General features: G+C 61.6%; 2 protein-coding genes across 2 annotated transcripts; both read left to right on the top strand.

The window, feature by feature from the left end:
- The first annotated feature begins 2,094 nt into the window (after positions 1-2,094).
- Positions 2,095-3,407, top strand: LOC148593244 (interferon-inducible GTPase 5-like). Its single transcript, XM_088531483.1, has 2 exons — positions 2,095-2,556; positions 2,600-3,407. The coding sequence occupies exons 1-2, from the start codon at positions 2,095-2,097 to the stop codon at positions 3,389-3,391; spliced, it is 1,254 nt and encodes a 417-aa protein (XP_088387609.1). The 3' UTR covers positions 3,392-3,407.
- A 1,509-nt stretch (positions 3,408-4,916) lies between these two features.
- On the top strand, positions 4,917-13,469 carry LOC148593245 (maestro heat-like repeat-containing protein family member 7). Its single transcript, XM_088531484.1, is given in 22 exon segments — positions 4,917-5,064; positions 5,176-5,246; positions 5,448-5,570; positions 5,812-5,891; positions 6,189-6,312; positions 6,515-6,601; positions 6,891-7,040; positions 7,227-7,410; positions 7,748-7,857; positions 8,247-8,396; positions 8,584-8,738; positions 8,906-9,053; positions 9,141-9,328; positions 9,561-9,642; positions 9,872-10,006; positions 10,731-10,907; positions 11,112-11,375; positions 11,502-11,603; positions 11,688-11,835; positions 12,106-12,165; positions 12,472-12,570; positions 13,465-13,469. Coding segments are annotated over 22 exon segments (2,790 nt in total).
- Positions 13,470-15,507: the final 2,038 nt, after the last annotated feature.

A 15,507-nucleotide genomic window follows, 5' to 3' on the forward strand; every position in this document is an offset into this window, starting at 1 on the left:
CACCTCTCGCCTGGCACGGTGACGGCTGCCGCTTGCGGCGCCCGGCGTCTCCTTGTGCATCAGCTCTGGGCCGCAGTGAAGAGCTGCTCCAGCAGCGTGGGGCAGTTACGGGCCTACGGCAGAGCAGGGACGTGGCAGTTTGGCCACAAACACCGCTCTGCTCACCCACAGCCATGAGCCCAGGCAGCCCCAGGGCGGTGCCCACAGGGACACAGTCCAGACACAGGGCTCACTCACCAGGTTACTGCAGACCTCGTCATGCAGCTGCACAGTGCTCAGGCACACGCTCACAGCCACGCGCTGCTGCACCCTCTCGCACACCAGCAACGGGGCACCCTGATGCAGAGCCGCCACCTTGCACATCTGGAAAAAAGAGCTGGGGACACTGTCAGGGGACACTGCTCACATGCCCAAGGTGCTGGGAGAGAAACGGCCATGCATCAGGGTCAGCAAAGGCTTATAGAGAAACCATGGGCATGGCACAGGCACAAGTGGCCCCACGGTCTGCCAGCACCGTGGGGCTCTCTGTGGCTCTGCAAGCAGCTCTGGGGCTCTTACGATGCAGATGCTGGGGGCCAGCGCCCAGAGATGCAGCACAAGAGTGGGAAACGCTTCCTCTGCCTCTCTGCGGATGGATCTCATCCCCAAGGCGGGCAGGCTGTGACGAGGGCACCTCGTACAGGCACCTAGCACCAGTGCAGCGTGCCCATGGGGGAAGGCAGCCCCGGGAAGCCTCTTGCCTGGTAGCTGGGAGTCAGTTTTGGGGAAAGCACACAGCAGCTGCTGGGGCAGCCAGGCAGAGGGTCAGAGTCAGCACTGAGGACAGCGGATGCATCTGGCCAGACCTGGGTTAGATTCTGGGATTCACATCCCAGAGCATCGTGTTTCTCCAACCCTCTGTTCTTGAAAGCTCCCCGCGATCCTGTCACACAGTTGGTGCTGAGATCCCCATGTGGCGCTTTTGAGTCCTCCCTTCTAAAGGCTTCTGCTGAATATGTTCAGCAGCAGCAGCAGAAAGTTTCCGCAAAAGGCAGAATGTGCTGCAAGAAGCAGTATGTGCAGACACCAGAACACGACTCTGCATTCAGCAGGCACTCTGCAAAGGAGGCAATAGAATGTCGTCTCCATCATGCCGATATCAGCTGCACCCTTCTCAAAGTCCTCCAAGCCATGCACGGCATTGGTGAAAGATGATTCCCCGGAGCCTGAGTCGCCGGTCACAGCGGCTTGGAGCTGGATCTTTCCTTCACTAGTCAGGGTATCCCGTGCCTTTGCAGCTGCTGCTGAGAGGTCTCCTTTTGTGACTGCAGCTCTTATCACATCCACGTTCCTTCACAAATGTGGAGAAGATCAGGAGTGCTGAATGAAGGGGTCTGGTGCAGAAAGAACCGGGTAGGGTGATCTAAGAGGAACTAAAGGTGCCTCTAAGCAGAGGGAGCTGGGAGGCACAAATGCCTCAAAGGAGGCATCAGGGCTGGGTACAAAGCTGAAGCCAGGGAAGAGAAGGGAGCTCCAAGATTTGGGGTGCCCCCAGTGGATCCACGCTGCTGACAGTATTAAAATTGCCTGGACTTCTCCATGTCCCCAGCTCTGAGTCACTGGCTTCCAGATTTGTTCTTGCTGTTGCTGCCACCCCCAGGCTGCTGCTTCTGGATCCTTCGGGAAGCTTTGCGCTTCCTGGTGACCATCGTTTCTCTTTGCATGACTTGTCAGTGCGCTCTCCTGGCGGCACTCCAAAACTGCGCTGTTGTCTTGGATCAGTGCTTTCCTACATGACTCCCGGGGCAGAAGGAGGGTTCGGATTCACAAGGTTTCTGGAAGCAGCTGTCCTAACTCGCAGAGCACGTGCTGGCTGCTACAGCAGCTGGTTACCAGGGCAAGAAGCACTCTGGCTCCCTGCAGGGTCACTCCAGAGGCTCTGCTAGGGGGTCTCAGGGCCTGAGAGAGGCTGAGGTGGGGACAGGTCGCTTTGGTGCCCTGGCTCTGCACGTGACTCAAGCCTGTGCGGATTTCCTCTTTCTGCTGCTGCAAACCGAAAGTGAAAGACTGCGCTCTGCTTCCAGGCTGTCTGCACCCACACCCGCTGCACCCAACATGGCCAGCACTGACGCAGACTTGGAATGGGAGTTCCTTCCCCACATTTCGGAGGAAGACATGGAAGAGATAAGGGCAGCAGCTGCAAAAGGAGACCTCCCAGCAGCAGCTGCAAAGGCGCAGGAGATCCTGGATGATGAAGAAAAGATCCAGCTCCACATTGCCGTAACAGGGGACTCAGGCTCTGGGAAATCTTCTTTCATCAACGCTGTGCGTAGCCTGGAGGACTGTGAGGAGGGTGCAGCTGCGATTGGGGTGACGGAGACAACGACGGAGTGCATCCCATACGCTCATCCTGAGTACTGCAATGTGACCTTCTGGGACCTGCCTGGCATTGGGACTCCCAATTTCAAGCCAGACACCTACCTTGAGGCAGTGAAATTCAACCGCTATGACTTCTTCATCATCATCTCCTCCGACCGCTTCTCACACAACGCAGCCATTCTTGCAAAGGCCATTCAGGCTCAGAGGAAACATGAAACATTTCTACTTCGTGCGCTCCAAGGTGGATCAGGACGTGAGCAATGAGCGAAGACTCTATGACGACGAGGGAATCCTGAAGGCTAAAGGGAACGGAGCTACGGGGAGCCGGCCACGGCAGTATGATGAGAGGGCAGTCCTGGATAAGATCAGGCAGGACTGTGAAAAGAACCTGACGTGCCTGGGCATAAGCTCCCCACAAGTGTTTCTTGTTTGCAGGGATGGTTTCAGCTTCATGTTCGATGGCCCCAGACTGCTGCAGACCTTCCTGGAGGATCTGCCAAGTGAGAAGGAATTCATCTTCCTAAAGTCTCTGGCCAATACTTCAGAGGAGGTACTGAGAAAGAAGAAGGAGATGCTGATGACGCATGTCTGGCTCAAAAGCCTTACATCAGGTGGCGTTTCTGCTATTCCCATCCCTATTCTCTCTACTGCTGTTGATATTACAATCTTGGTGATATCCCTGCAAGAGTTTTGCCGGACCTTTGGTCTGGCTGAGGAATCCCTGCAGAAACTAGCAAGGCAGGTGAAGAAGCCGGTGGAGGAGCTGAAGGCTGTCATAAAGTCTCCCCTGCTTCACAAAATATCCAAGGATGTTGTAATAAAGCTGTTGACCAAGAGCTTGGGAGGTGCTGCAAAATATTCTCTCCTTCTCATGAAAAATATTCCAGAGTTCTTGCCAGTGATAGGCTCCGTGGTAGCTGCAGGAATTTCTTTCCCCGTCACATTTGTTATGTTGAAGAATTTTCTCGCTGATGCCGCTGATGATGCTGAACGTGTTCTGCAAAAGGCTTTAGAGGGAATAACTCGGAAATGACAGATATAATTCCTCACACAGTTTCTCTGATGTCTGCAGTGCTGCACGAATCAATGCCAGACTCAAAAAGCAGTATCTTTAGAGTCATTTAATTCCATTTTTTAAAAACTAGACCTGTGTACTACATGCTTTCCTAATCAGCAGCCTGAGGAGGACAAGAAGCTGAAAAAAGAACTATGTCGATTTGTTTCTTTTGGTTCTGCTCTCAGTGACCTGTCCATGAAGCTTGATGATGATGCTTTGCAGCTCACTTGTGCAGCAGCATGTTTTTGGTGGGTTGCAAATGAAATGCAAGTTCTGGGGACTTCACTACTGGGGCACCCACCCCACCAGGTCCCAGCCCTGGCTGCCACATAAATTTTATGTGCATCCTGTTGTTTGATTCCTGTCTCCTTTTTCATGCCACTTAGAGAAGGGTGTAGGGGCAAGCGGGAGCCCTCTGGGTTACCCCTTCTTCGTATACGCAGCCCTCAACACACTGGGTGCACAGGGCCTCTCTGGCTGCACAAGCCTGCAGGTAAAGGCCTTTCTTGGAGAAGCTTTGTGAGGGATCATCTCATGAGAACATCTCCAGAGGTGCCCTCCACCATTTGGTCCTGCTGTGGCTGGGGTGGCAATGGGGAAAGCGGAGCTTGGGCTCCTGCTTGCACCTGAGCCTGAGGTTTAGGGTTCCCTCCACCCCATCGATTCTGCCTTTACCCAACCCAGGCTGGTGGTGCCTGGGAGCTCTGAGTCCTCTTTCTCCCCCTGCTCCCAAAGTGCGAGTGCTGAATGAAGGTGTCTGGTGGGGAAAGAAATTGAAATGGAGGGATGGGGAGAGAAGGGGCACAAAACTTGCCACGAGAGGCACCAGGGAGCTTCAAAGAGCCCAGTGGGGTGATCTAGGAGGCACTAAAGGTGCCTCTAAGCAGAGGGAGTTGGGGGGCACAAGCACGTGAAAGGAGGGATCGAGGGTGGGCCCAAAGATGAAGCTGGGACGGTGAAGGGAGCTCCCAGATTTGGGGTGCCCCCAGTGGATCCACACTGATGACAGTACTAAAATTGCAGCCAGCAGCCCGATAACGCTGTTATTAATGTGACTTTGCTGGTTGATCCCCATTTCGAGAGCACCCGGCTGCCCCGTGCGAACCTGCCCTGCCCTGGGCGGCCCAGGGCCCCTCTGTGACCTCCCTGCCATGTCACTGCCCTGCCCCGCGGGGACAAGGGCCCCTCTGTCACCTCCCTGCCATGTCACTGCGGTCGCTGCGGCCCCCGCAGTGCGCGGGAGGACGGCGAAGGGAGCGGACGGGAGCGCGCGGAGTAGCCCCGAGCGCATCCTGATCATATCCCTGCGAGCCCCCGGCAGCCTTGTGTCACCAAGGCATTTCCTCAAGGGTTCCTTGAGCCACCCGCTGCCCATCCGGGTGAGCGGAACGGGGACGGGGGGTTCCTGGGGGTGCTGGGAGAGGGGAGAGCGCCCCAGGGTGGGGGGAGGTCCTGGGAATGGAGCCCCTCATGCTGCCCCCGACCCGTCCTGTCCTGCAGGATGGAGCACAGGTGCCCCCCGAGCCGCACACGGGTGGCCTGGGCAGATGAGGAGGAGGAGGATGTGGAGCGGTTGTCCCTGTCCTCCTCGGAGAGCAGCTGCGAGGTGCTGCCCTACAGCGTCTGCGTGCCCGAGCTGCTGGGAAGACGTGAGCACCGGGGCAGGGCCAGGGGCTGCCCTGGGGCTGCCGCAGCCTCCGCGCGGGGCCGCCCCACTCCACAGAGCCACTGCAGCTCCGCTGCCTCTCTTTGCCCCGCAGACCCTGGCATGTCCCGCAGGGAGGCAGAAGCCCTGGACTGCTGGGAGGCCTTTTTCCGAAGCCGGAGCAAGGTAGCGGGGCTCACTTCCCTGTGCTCGGTGCAGGCATCTCCTGGGGTGCCACAGCCAAGTGCTGCTCCCTCAGGGCATCTCCTGGGGTCCCGCAGGGCCGACCTGCTCCCTCGCAGGCGTCTCCTGGGGTCTGTGCTCCCGCCGGCCCTGCCTCTGCCCCTCTCCGCACCTCTCATCCCTCTCTCTCCTCCCTGGCGCCAGGATGTGGGGCAGAAGCTGCAGTTTCTCTCTGCCGTGCGCACCCTCTGCGAGGCTTCTCGCGCCGATGGCCCGACGTGGGCGGCGCTCCACTTCTGCAGAGCGGAGCTGGCCCAGAGACTCCAGGTGAGGGGGCTGCTAGCGGGGCGCTGCGTGACGCTAAGGACACGCGTGGGGACGCGTGGGGCGCTGCCCTCCACGTGGGCACAGAGCTTCCCTGCGCGCGGCTCCAGGAGCCCCCGGGAGCGAGGCCCGTCCAGCGGGGCCGGCACAACCAGGGGGCTCTGCTGCCCTGGGGGCTGCCCCGGCCCACAAGGCTCCTCGCGGGCGCTGGCAGCTCCCGGGCCCATCGCGCCTGTCCCTGCAGATGCTGCTGTGCCAAGAGTCCACCGAGCGTCTGGACACGGCCGTGAGGCAGCAAGTGATGCTCACCGTGGTGGCCATGAGGTACCGAGGGGCCCCGCTTGGCTGAGGTGTCCCCGCTGTCCGGCCCCGAGGACACCTGGCCCAGGGCTCTGCTGGGCACCTGCTCCTGCCGCCCTGGTTCTCATGGCGGGTGCTCAGGGCTCTGGGGACAGGGACCGGCTGCCTCCAGGCTTCTCCCCAGAGTGCAGGGCCCTGAGCCAGGGTGCGGGCGCGAGGAGGGGCCTGCGGGCTGCCCACCTGGCCCGGGGCTGCCCCCGCCAGCTCTGCAGGCCCCTGTGGCAGCAGGCAGAGCTCAGGGACACCCTGCTCTCCTTGCAGCCGAGCGGGCCTGCACCTCTCGGGCCGCGTGCACGGGAGGCTCCTCAACGCCTGCTTCCGCAGCGTGCTCTGCCTTCCTGCCGCGGAGGACATGGCCGAGCTCGAGGCTTCCCTCTACTCCCAGGTAGGCACAGGGCAGCTGCGGGAGCAGGGCAGCCACGCGGGCTGCCCCACGCGCAGCAGCTCCTGGGGTCCGGCCTCGGCCTGGCCACGGCCACGCTCTGCGTGTCCCCCTGGGCAAAGGCAAAGGCAAAGCGAGGGCAGCCACTCTCCTGGGCCTCGCGGGACGGGGCAAGGAGCGCCACAGCCCTGTGTGCTCCTTGCAGACCCTGGCTGCTCTGGACAGCATGCTGCAGGTGCTGGCCCTCAGGCATCCCACCTCGGGCCTCCAGGAGCTGCAGCTCATCTTCCAGGTCAGCCTTTGGCTCTGAGGTGCTGGGGCTCCGCGGCCGCTTCCTGGCCCCAGGGGAGCGCGCGGGGCCTCATGCAGGGCCCCTCTTCCTGCCCGCTGTGGGCAGGGAATGGGCTCCGTGGGGCAGCAGGGCCCCGCGGTGCTCTAGTTCCTGCTGCCTCCACGGCGCTGCTGCCATCGCCGGGGAGAGCCCTGCGTGGCGCCGCTCGGCCCCACGGCTCCCCGCGGCTGCCCTGGTGCCACGGCTGCCGGCAGCCGCCCTGTCCTCGCGGCGCCCGCACACGTGGCAGGGCTCGCAGGGCACCGCAGCAGCTGGTCTCCTGCAGGCCCTGCTGCCCTTCACCGACTCGGCGCGAGCGGCCGTGCGCCACAGAGCCGTGGGGCGCATTGCAGGGCTCACGGAGCTGCTGCTCAACTACTACCCCTTGCTGAAGGGCCAGGTAGGAGCCCCCGGTGCCGGCCCCTGGAGACCCCCCTTGCCCTGGGCAGCTGCTGGGCAGGCAGGGCCTGCAGGCCCCTCGCGAGCCCTGGCTGCCTCGCGCTGCGGCCCTGAGCGCACGGGGCCGGCCGCGCTCTGCTCCCCCCGCGGCCCCTCGCGGCGCTGCCAGCGCTGCCTCCTCCGCCAGGTCCGCTCGCGCGGCTCCAGGAGCAGGGACAGCAGCCCGGGCAGCTGCAGGAAGCGCCGCTTCCTCGTCATGGGCAAGCTGGTGGGCTGTCTCGCCCTGTGCTGCGCCCACGAGGACGAGGGCACCAGGCGCGGGGCTGCCCAAGCCCTTGCTGACCTGCACAAGTTCCTGCTGCAGCAGAGAGGTAGGAGACTCTCCCCAGGGCTGCCACCTCACACCTACGGGCACCGCGGCCAGGCCAGGCCGGGCCCTGCACGGCCTCAGCCACACACAGGAGCAGAAACACCCTCCCACGCAGCTGCAGCCTGGGCCGGCCCTTGGCCTCCTCCTCTCCTGCTTGCCCATGGCCTGCAAGGCTTCAGCAGCCCCTCTTCCTGCTCAGCCTGCCCTCCTGCTTCACACCACAAAGGCCCAGCCAACCCATGGTATTCTCCAAAGCAAGATGCCCTCGCCAACCACGGGTGCCACCTCCAGCTCCCGGTGCTTCCTGCTGACTGTCCTGTGCGTCCCCTCCTGTCCAGGCAGGGAAGTGAGTCAGGACAGCCCAGCGCAGCTGCAGCTCAAGAGGGAGTGGGAAATCGCCAATGTCTTTTGGCGATCAGAGTCCCTCAGCGCTGTTGACGTGATCCTGGTAAGGAGCGCGTCCCCTTGCCAAGTGTGAGGACTCGTGGTCGTGGGGGTCAGCATGAGGTTGTGTGAAGAGCGGGATCAGTGGGGCCAACAGGGCCTTGCAGTCACTGGGCGGAGCGCTGGCACTGTCCCTGCACAGGGACCAAGGCAGGGCTTCCCTCCTGGCTCTCAGCCCCCTCTGGTTCCCTCAGGGTCAGCACATGGGCGCCCCACACCCCTCCTCAGTGCTGTCCCCCAGCTCAGCACAGCCCCGGCCTGTGGGTCTCCTGCTGTCGCTGGGCCAGCTCTGCCCCATCTCTCTGCAGGGCCACTCTGGCCGCTCCGGAAAGCACTGCCCTCGGGGCCCTCAGTGCAACGCGTCTCTCTTGCCTGCCCTCTGGTCTCCCCTAGATGTTCAAGAGCTACCTGAAGCCCCCTGAGAGGACAGACCTCTTCATCGTGGCCATCTGGGGCATGACCACCTCCACCAACTTCGACACGCGCACAGCCACGCGCGTGCTGGACGTGCTGGTGCAGGACTGTGCCTACCAGCTGGAGCACGTAAGCAGCCTGCGCCGGGGCAGCGCGGGCCTGGAGCCCTGCAGGGGGGGTGTCTGCCCCACAAATGCAGGTGTCCCAGGACTGCTGGAGGCCAGCGCGGGGCAAGGGAAGCAGGGGCAAGAGGGAGCTCCGTGGGGAGATGGCCGCGCTCTGCCTGCAGTCCCACTAACGCCTGTGTTGCCTGCAGGTGCCAGACATCGTGAGCTGCATGGGCAGCACCCTCATGTCCGTCACAGACGGGTCTGCCCAGCGCAGCCTTCACAGGGCCCTGCTCGAACTGACCACCATCTACCCCCATGAGATGGTCACGGGCCTCCTGCGCCATTCCCCTTCTTGCATGGGGTAAGGGGCCCAGCGGAGCCGAGGCCTGAGCCCCGGTTCCTTCAGAGCTTGTGCCAAGGCTCTCGGGTGCCTGCTGGCCAGCAGGGCTGGTGGCCACCCCAGGCCCTCGGCCCAGCTCACGTGGCTGCGCCCGAGGCACGTGGTGACACAGCGCTCTGGGCCTGCAGTGCTGCCATCGTCATGTGGAGGGTCATGGTGTCCGAGGCCTCTCCTGCGCAGGAGGTGCTCCGGGAGCTCCTCAGCGTGCTGCAAGACTGGCCAGCGAGCAACAGCCTGGCCTCCAGCCAGCAGCAGAAAGGCATCTCCTGCTTGGCCGTGAGTGTCTGCACAGGGCTGTGCCAGCTACCAGGCCACCCCTGTGCCAGCGCGCCGGCCACACCGGAGGCTCCGTGTGTTCTGCAGGCAACGCGGGCGCTGCACGAGATCCTGCGGCAGCCCAGCTGCCCGCAGCAGCTGGAAGCCATCTTCCCGCAGCTCTTCTTGGCGCTGCTCTGCGGGGTGTCCTTCAGCAGCGCCCTGACGCCGCAGGAGGTCGACACCTTCTTGAAGGAATGGCACCAGGAACAGCTCACTCCCACCAGCCCCTTCAGGTGCTCCACACGCGCCGGCTCCATCGGGGCCCTGGGGGCGTTGCCCTGCAGGCTGTGGCAGCGCTGCTCTGCTGTGCTGCTTACGAGGCTCAGAGGCTGGGCAGGGAGGCCGAGGGGGACGGAGTTGCCACCTGGGTCCTGAGAGCCAGCACAGGGGAGGGAGTTTGCTGGAGACAAGGGGCCTTCTTCTCACTGACAGGGAGCCGGGAAGGCGCCCAAGAGCCTGGTGCAGGTGCCTCTTCAAGCTGCTGGCACCGCTGTGCAGCAAGCAGGAGCCCTCGCAGGACTTGCCCATCTCCGCCTTCCTCGATGAGGTAAGGCCTATGGCGAGCGCTGCCTCCCACAGGGGCCTCTAGCCCCGGCTCGTGGGTCGAGACAGGGCTGCCCTGTGCCCAGCGCTGCGGGGTGAACAGCGGTCAGCAGAGCTGGAGTCGGCACTGGGTGCCCTCCCATTACGAGTGCCCTTGAGCCCAGACCGCTTGTGCTGGGCTAACGCTCCTCGCCGCACACATTGGCATCGTCTCCATGTTGTTTGTGTTTCAGCTGCTGGCCTGTGTGGAGCTGAGGGAAGAGGACTCCGAAGACAACCTCTTCCTGGAGAACCTGCAAAGCCAGGAGCTCGTGAGGCGTGGGCAAGTCATCAGAGGCCTCATGATGCTGGCAGAGACACCTGAGATGGTGAGTGGGGGTCAGCTGCATGTGGGCTTGGGGGGCAGAGTATGTGGTGAGGAGGTGGCGAGGAGCCTGTGCGCTCCTCTCCTCCCTGCACCCCATGGCCCCCATGTGCTGTGGGTCGGTCAGGAAACCCTGCAATTCATTCCCGGCCTTTATCTAGCAAGCTCAAGTATGTAGAGCTTCCTCCCACTATTTGGTTGAAAGACTCATGCCATGGCCACCTTGGCTGTTGGCAGGAATTATGCACTTGCCCCTCAGACTCTTTTGCTTCCTCTCCATTTATTTTCCCCATTCACCATTGCAAGAGCTTCCCAAACTAAGGCTTTGTATACACCCCTAAAGCACAACACAAGCCGGGTGCCTTCCAGCATGGACCTCCCCGCTTTCTTCCTTCTATTTTTCCCACTGCTGCCCCATCATAGCACCCTCCTTCCCCCTGGTTTCACCCCTGAGAGCCAATCCCTTCTTCGTTCTCTTGAGGTCCATTGCTGCTCCCTGTTGGTGCCATAGGTTTCCTTAGGAGACCTCCCCCAGGGCTTTCTGCCATAGCTATAATGTTCCTTGTCCTGAAAAAAACTTGGATGCAGGTGGTCTTGGCTGTGGCCATGGCTTCAACTACAACAGCGACTAGTGCCAAGCACAAGCGCTCCTGCTCTGGCCTCCTTGCAGTGTTTTCCCAGGTTGGTTGTCTGTTAGGTTGCCCAACGGAGATGTGTGTTTCGCACAGGCGAAAGAGATGAACGTCCTGCTGCCACTCATCATGCATCGCCTGCGGAACGCGGATGGGGATGCCCTCACGAAGGCCCTGGTCGTGCTCAGCAACGTGCTGCATTTCATGGACAGGAGAATGTCGGGCCCCATCACTGTCCGGCTGAGCCAGCAGCTCCAGGCGCTCTTTGACCACGTAAGGGCTGCGGGGAGAGTTGGGGTCCTCGTGGCCTCTCCACAGGCCTCTGTGCAGGGTGTGAGGGAGGGCAGCAAGGGCCGCAGGAGCCGTGCCGGGCACCGGAGCCTCCTGCAGCTCTGCTCTCCCCAGCAAGGCTGCAGGAGCCCTGGGGGGCCGGGGACCCTCCTGCACTGGCTGCACATGCGGCCTCCAGCTCCTCAGCGTGGCGGCCCCGTCACAGCCGTGTGTCAGCGCATCAACCGCTGCCCTCGGCTCGCTGTGAGCTTTGGAGCAGCCAGCGCTGAGGTCCTGCCCCCTCCTTCCCACCAGGAGTGCAGCCGCGTGCGCGAACTCTCCATCCGCCTCTTCGCAGCAGTGGTGGAGATGGCAGCGGGCTGTGCCAAAAGGCAGGTGGAGAGGCAGGTGCGAGGCAGCCTGCTCCTGCTGTCCTTCCACATGCACGATGAGGTGCAGAGCGTGGCCCAGGTGAGGATCTGTGAGGCGAGGGGCCCTTGCGGGAGGGCAGTGCTGACAGCCCCAGCCCCAGGAGGGGCCGCCGAGGGCTCCGTCCCTGGCCTGCAGCGGCATCTCGCGCTCTCTGCTGCTCTGCAGGCCTCTCGCGACGCTCTCCTCCGTGCGGCCAAGCTCCTCAAGTGGGAGCAGCTCCGGCGCCTCGCCGAGGAGGGCCAGACCTGGCGGATCAGCGAGTGCCTGGTAGGCAGCGCCGCCAAGGCGCCAGGCCCACGCGTGAGCAGGGCCTGACCCTGGGCTGAGCGGGGAGGGTCTTGCTCTCCCCAGGTGACAGGGGACAGCGGCCGCGCAGGAGAGCACCTGAGCCAGAGCCTGCAGTGCCTGCAGAGCGCCCAGGAGGCCCTGCGAGTAGAGGCCCTGAGGGTCCTTGGTGAGTCACGGCCCTCCTAGGGCCCTGCTGTGCCAGGGCAGCCTGGCCCCAGCCGGCACCAAGCCCCAGCCCTCCTGGCGCTGCTGGAGCCCCCGCTGCCCAGGGCACCCTAGGAGGGACCCCCATCTGCCTCTGCCCGCACCATCCCTGTCCGCACACGGGGCACTGCTGGGCTGCTTCTTGAGGCCCTGTGAGCCCTCCTTGAGCCTTCCAGGCTGGAGAAGGGCCCAGGAGAGCGCGCCTGGGCCAAGAGGGGCTGTGCTGGTGGGTGCTGCCTGGGGAGGCAGCGTTGTGATGGGCTGTCTGTGCACCTAGGGCTCGTGGGGCGGCGCCGGAAGGAGCTGGGTGAGGAGAAACTGGAGCACATCTGCAGCAGTGAGTGTGGGCAGAGGGGAGTGCGGGGTGGGTGGCGCGGGCAAGGATGGAGCCTGGGCAGAGAGCTCCAATTCCTGCCCCAGGCAAGGAGGGCTCTGCTCCTGTCCCAGCTCTGGCACGGTAGAGAGAGGACAGAGAGAGATCTGGGGGCATTGGATTTGGGGCCTTTGTGTCCAGCAAGTTTGAGCTGATCCTGTGGTCCCCTGGCCCTGAGGAGATGCAGGTGCCATGGCCCTGTCGGAAGGGATGCCCGGGCTGTCTACAGCTGTGGGGAGGGGGTTGATGCCTGTTCTTCTTCCTTCTCAGCACTTCAGTGCCTGCAGAATGACAGCAGCCCCTCGGTGCGTTCCCTGGCAGCTCAGACAATCCTCCTGCTGACACTGGGGAAGCAGCCTGCATCCCGAGGCACGCGGAGAGCCCGCTGCTCCTGGCTGCGCAGAGCGTGGAAGAGCTGTTGCTTGCCTCTGGGAGAGGGCTGCGTTTGCCGCGGGAGCTCCGCTCGCTCCTGATCCTGCCGTGCTCTGCACACTGGGCCCCACGAGGTGGCTGGCCCCTCTGAGTCCTGGTTCTGCCCATTCCACCTTCTGCTGGGCTTTCCTTCAAAGAAAATACATTTGTCCTTCCTTGTGGTTGGGTGTCATTTCTTTATGGAGACAAACGTGGGAAAACAGCTCTTCCACTCCTCTCTCATCACTGCCTCAACAGCTCCTTCCCTGCATGTCCAGCACGGGGCTATCAGCCAGTGAGGCACAAGTGGTGTCACAAGGCCAAAGACCAACCAAGAGCCTAGCACTAACCTAGCATGCACTGAGGCACAAGGGAGTTCATAACCCCCACAAGCACCTGTGAGTCTAGAACTGGCCTATCGACCTCTCAGGCACAACTGACCTCACATTCACCATTAGCGAACCAGTGTTCACCATTCGCCTTTCACGCGCTGAGGTCAACTCCAAGATCACCTAGGAGCTTGTTCTGCCATAGCAGTCTCTCTGGCCCAACTGACCTCACAGTCAGCAGCACCAGCACCTGTCCAGCATGGTCCTATCAGCCACCGAGGCACAAGGGATGTCACAAGCCTGTGTCTTTACAAATGTGTGAAATACTCCACATTCTTCGGTGAACCGAACCAGGGAGTACAGGCAGGGAGATCGTGCTGTGTGTATGTGATTGGGTGCAGCTGACCTCGGGAGAGAACAGGAGGGAGGCAGGGAGATCCTTATCAACAAGTGACCACAGAATGAACCTTAGTAGCGTTGGCGCAAGTGTAATGAGCTAATGCATATTAACTTTCACACTCAGGTTAACCATGAAGTTACTTTAATTAGACATGTGATGCATGACCAGGGAGGCGGAGCATATCAAGGAGCACCATTCGTTAGGCGGGCCAGGAAGTCTGTAACTTCTGAGTACCTTAGCCAGTAGGGAAAAGGAGAGGGCCTACCTTGGTCGGGAAATTAGGATAAAAAGAGGCTGTGCTCTCCTGTAGTTTGGGAGACCCCACAGTGGTATGCGCCAGTGGACTCTCCCTTTATTCAGATAAAGTTCAGGATTCCTCTGTCTCCTTTGTGGACATTTGGTTCTTGACAGCAAGACTCGTATTTCCCTTGCAGCACCCCTCTGTGGGCAGCTCCTCTGACCAGCAGTCTGGGGACTATCAGAGTCCCTTCTCCCCATGGGCTATGCTTTTGGCACGAGAAGCCCTGACCCGACGTCGCTTGGGTTTCTGACGCCTTTCCGGTTCCCAGGGCAGCAGCTTGGCCAATGTCACCTACCTCCAAAGAGAACACCAGGTCCCACTGCTGCAGCCACTCAGTGGGTACCATGTGCAGGAGGACACCTGGCACGTGGAGAAACACAGTCACCAAGGCACGACCATGAGCTCAGATGCAGCCATGCGCAGACAGGGGCTGCACACGTGGCCCCACACCCCAGCCGTGACCCCAGGACACGGCTGGGAGCAGCGTGAGAGCCCAGCGTCACCTCTCGCCTGGCACGGTGACGGCTGCCGCTTGCGGCGCCCGGCGTCTCCTTGTGCATCAGCTCTGGGCCGCAGTGAAGAGCTGCTCCAGCAGCGTGGGGCAGTTACGGGCCTACGGCAGAGCAGGGACGTGGCAGTTTGGCCACAAACACCGCTCTGCTCACCCACAGCCATGAGCCCAGGCAGCCCCAGGGCGGTGCCCACAGGGACACAGTCCAGACACAGGGCTCACTCACCAGGTTACTGCAGACCTCGTCATGCAGCTGCACAGTGCTCAGGCACACGCTCACAGCCACGCGCTGCTGCACCCTCTCGCACACCAGCAACGGGGCACCCTGATGCAGAGCCGCCACCTTGCACATCTGGAAAAAAGAGCTGGGGACACTGTCAGGGGACACTGCTCACATGCCCAAGGTGCTGGGAGAGAAACGGCCATGCATCAGGGTCAGCAAAGGCTTATAGAGAAACCATGGGCATGGCACAGGCACAAGTGGCCCCACGGTCTGCCAGCACCGTGGGGCTCTCTGTGGCTCTGCAAGCAGCTCTGGGGCTCTTACGATGCAGATGCTGGGGGCCAGCGCCCAGAGATGCAGCACAAGAGTGGGAAACGCTTCCTCTGCCTCTCTGCGGATGGATCTCATCCCCAAGGCGGGCAGGCTGTGACGAGGGCACCTCGTACAGGCACCTAGCACCAGTGCAGCGTGCCCATGGGGGAAGGCAGCCCCGGGAAGCCTCTTGCCTGGTAGCTGGGAGTCAGTTTTGGGGAAAGCACACAGCAGCTGCTGGGGCAGCCAGGCAGAGGGTCAGAGTCAGCACTGAGGACAGCGGATGCATCTGGCCAGACCTGGGTTAGATTCTGGGATTCACATCCCAGAGCATCATGTTTCTCCAACCCTCTGTCCTTGAAAGCTCCCTGCGATCCTGTCACACAGTTGGTGCTGAGATCCCCATGTGGCGCTTTTGAGTCCTCCCTTCTAAAGGCTTCTGCTGAATATGTTCAGCAGCAGCAGCAGAAAGTTTCCGCAAAAGGCAGAATGTGCTGCAAGAAGCAGTATGTGCAGACACCAGAACACGACTCTGCATTCAGCAGGCACTCTGCAAAGGAGGCAATAGAATGTCGTCTCCATCATGCCGATATCAGCTGCACCCTTCTCAAAGTCCTCCAAGCCATGCACGGCATTGGTGAAAGATGATTCCCCGGAGCCTGAGTCGCCGGTCACAGCGGCTTGGAGCTGGATCTTTCCTTCACTAGTCAGGGTATCCCGTGCCTTTGCAGCTGCTGCTGAGAGGTCTCCTTTTGTGACTGCAGCTCTTATCACATCCACGTTCCTTCACAAATGTGGAGAAGATCAGGAGTGCTGAAT

This window comes from Tinamus guttatus, unplaced genomic scaffold (assembly GCF_059628265.1).
Source record: "Tinamus guttatus ecotype Peru unplaced genomic scaffold, ASM5962826v1 Tinamus_guttatus_pri_ptg000423l, whole genome shotgun sequence".
Taxonomy (NCBI): domain Eukaryota; kingdom Metazoa; phylum Chordata; class Aves; order Tinamiformes; family Tinamidae; genus Tinamus; species Tinamus guttatus.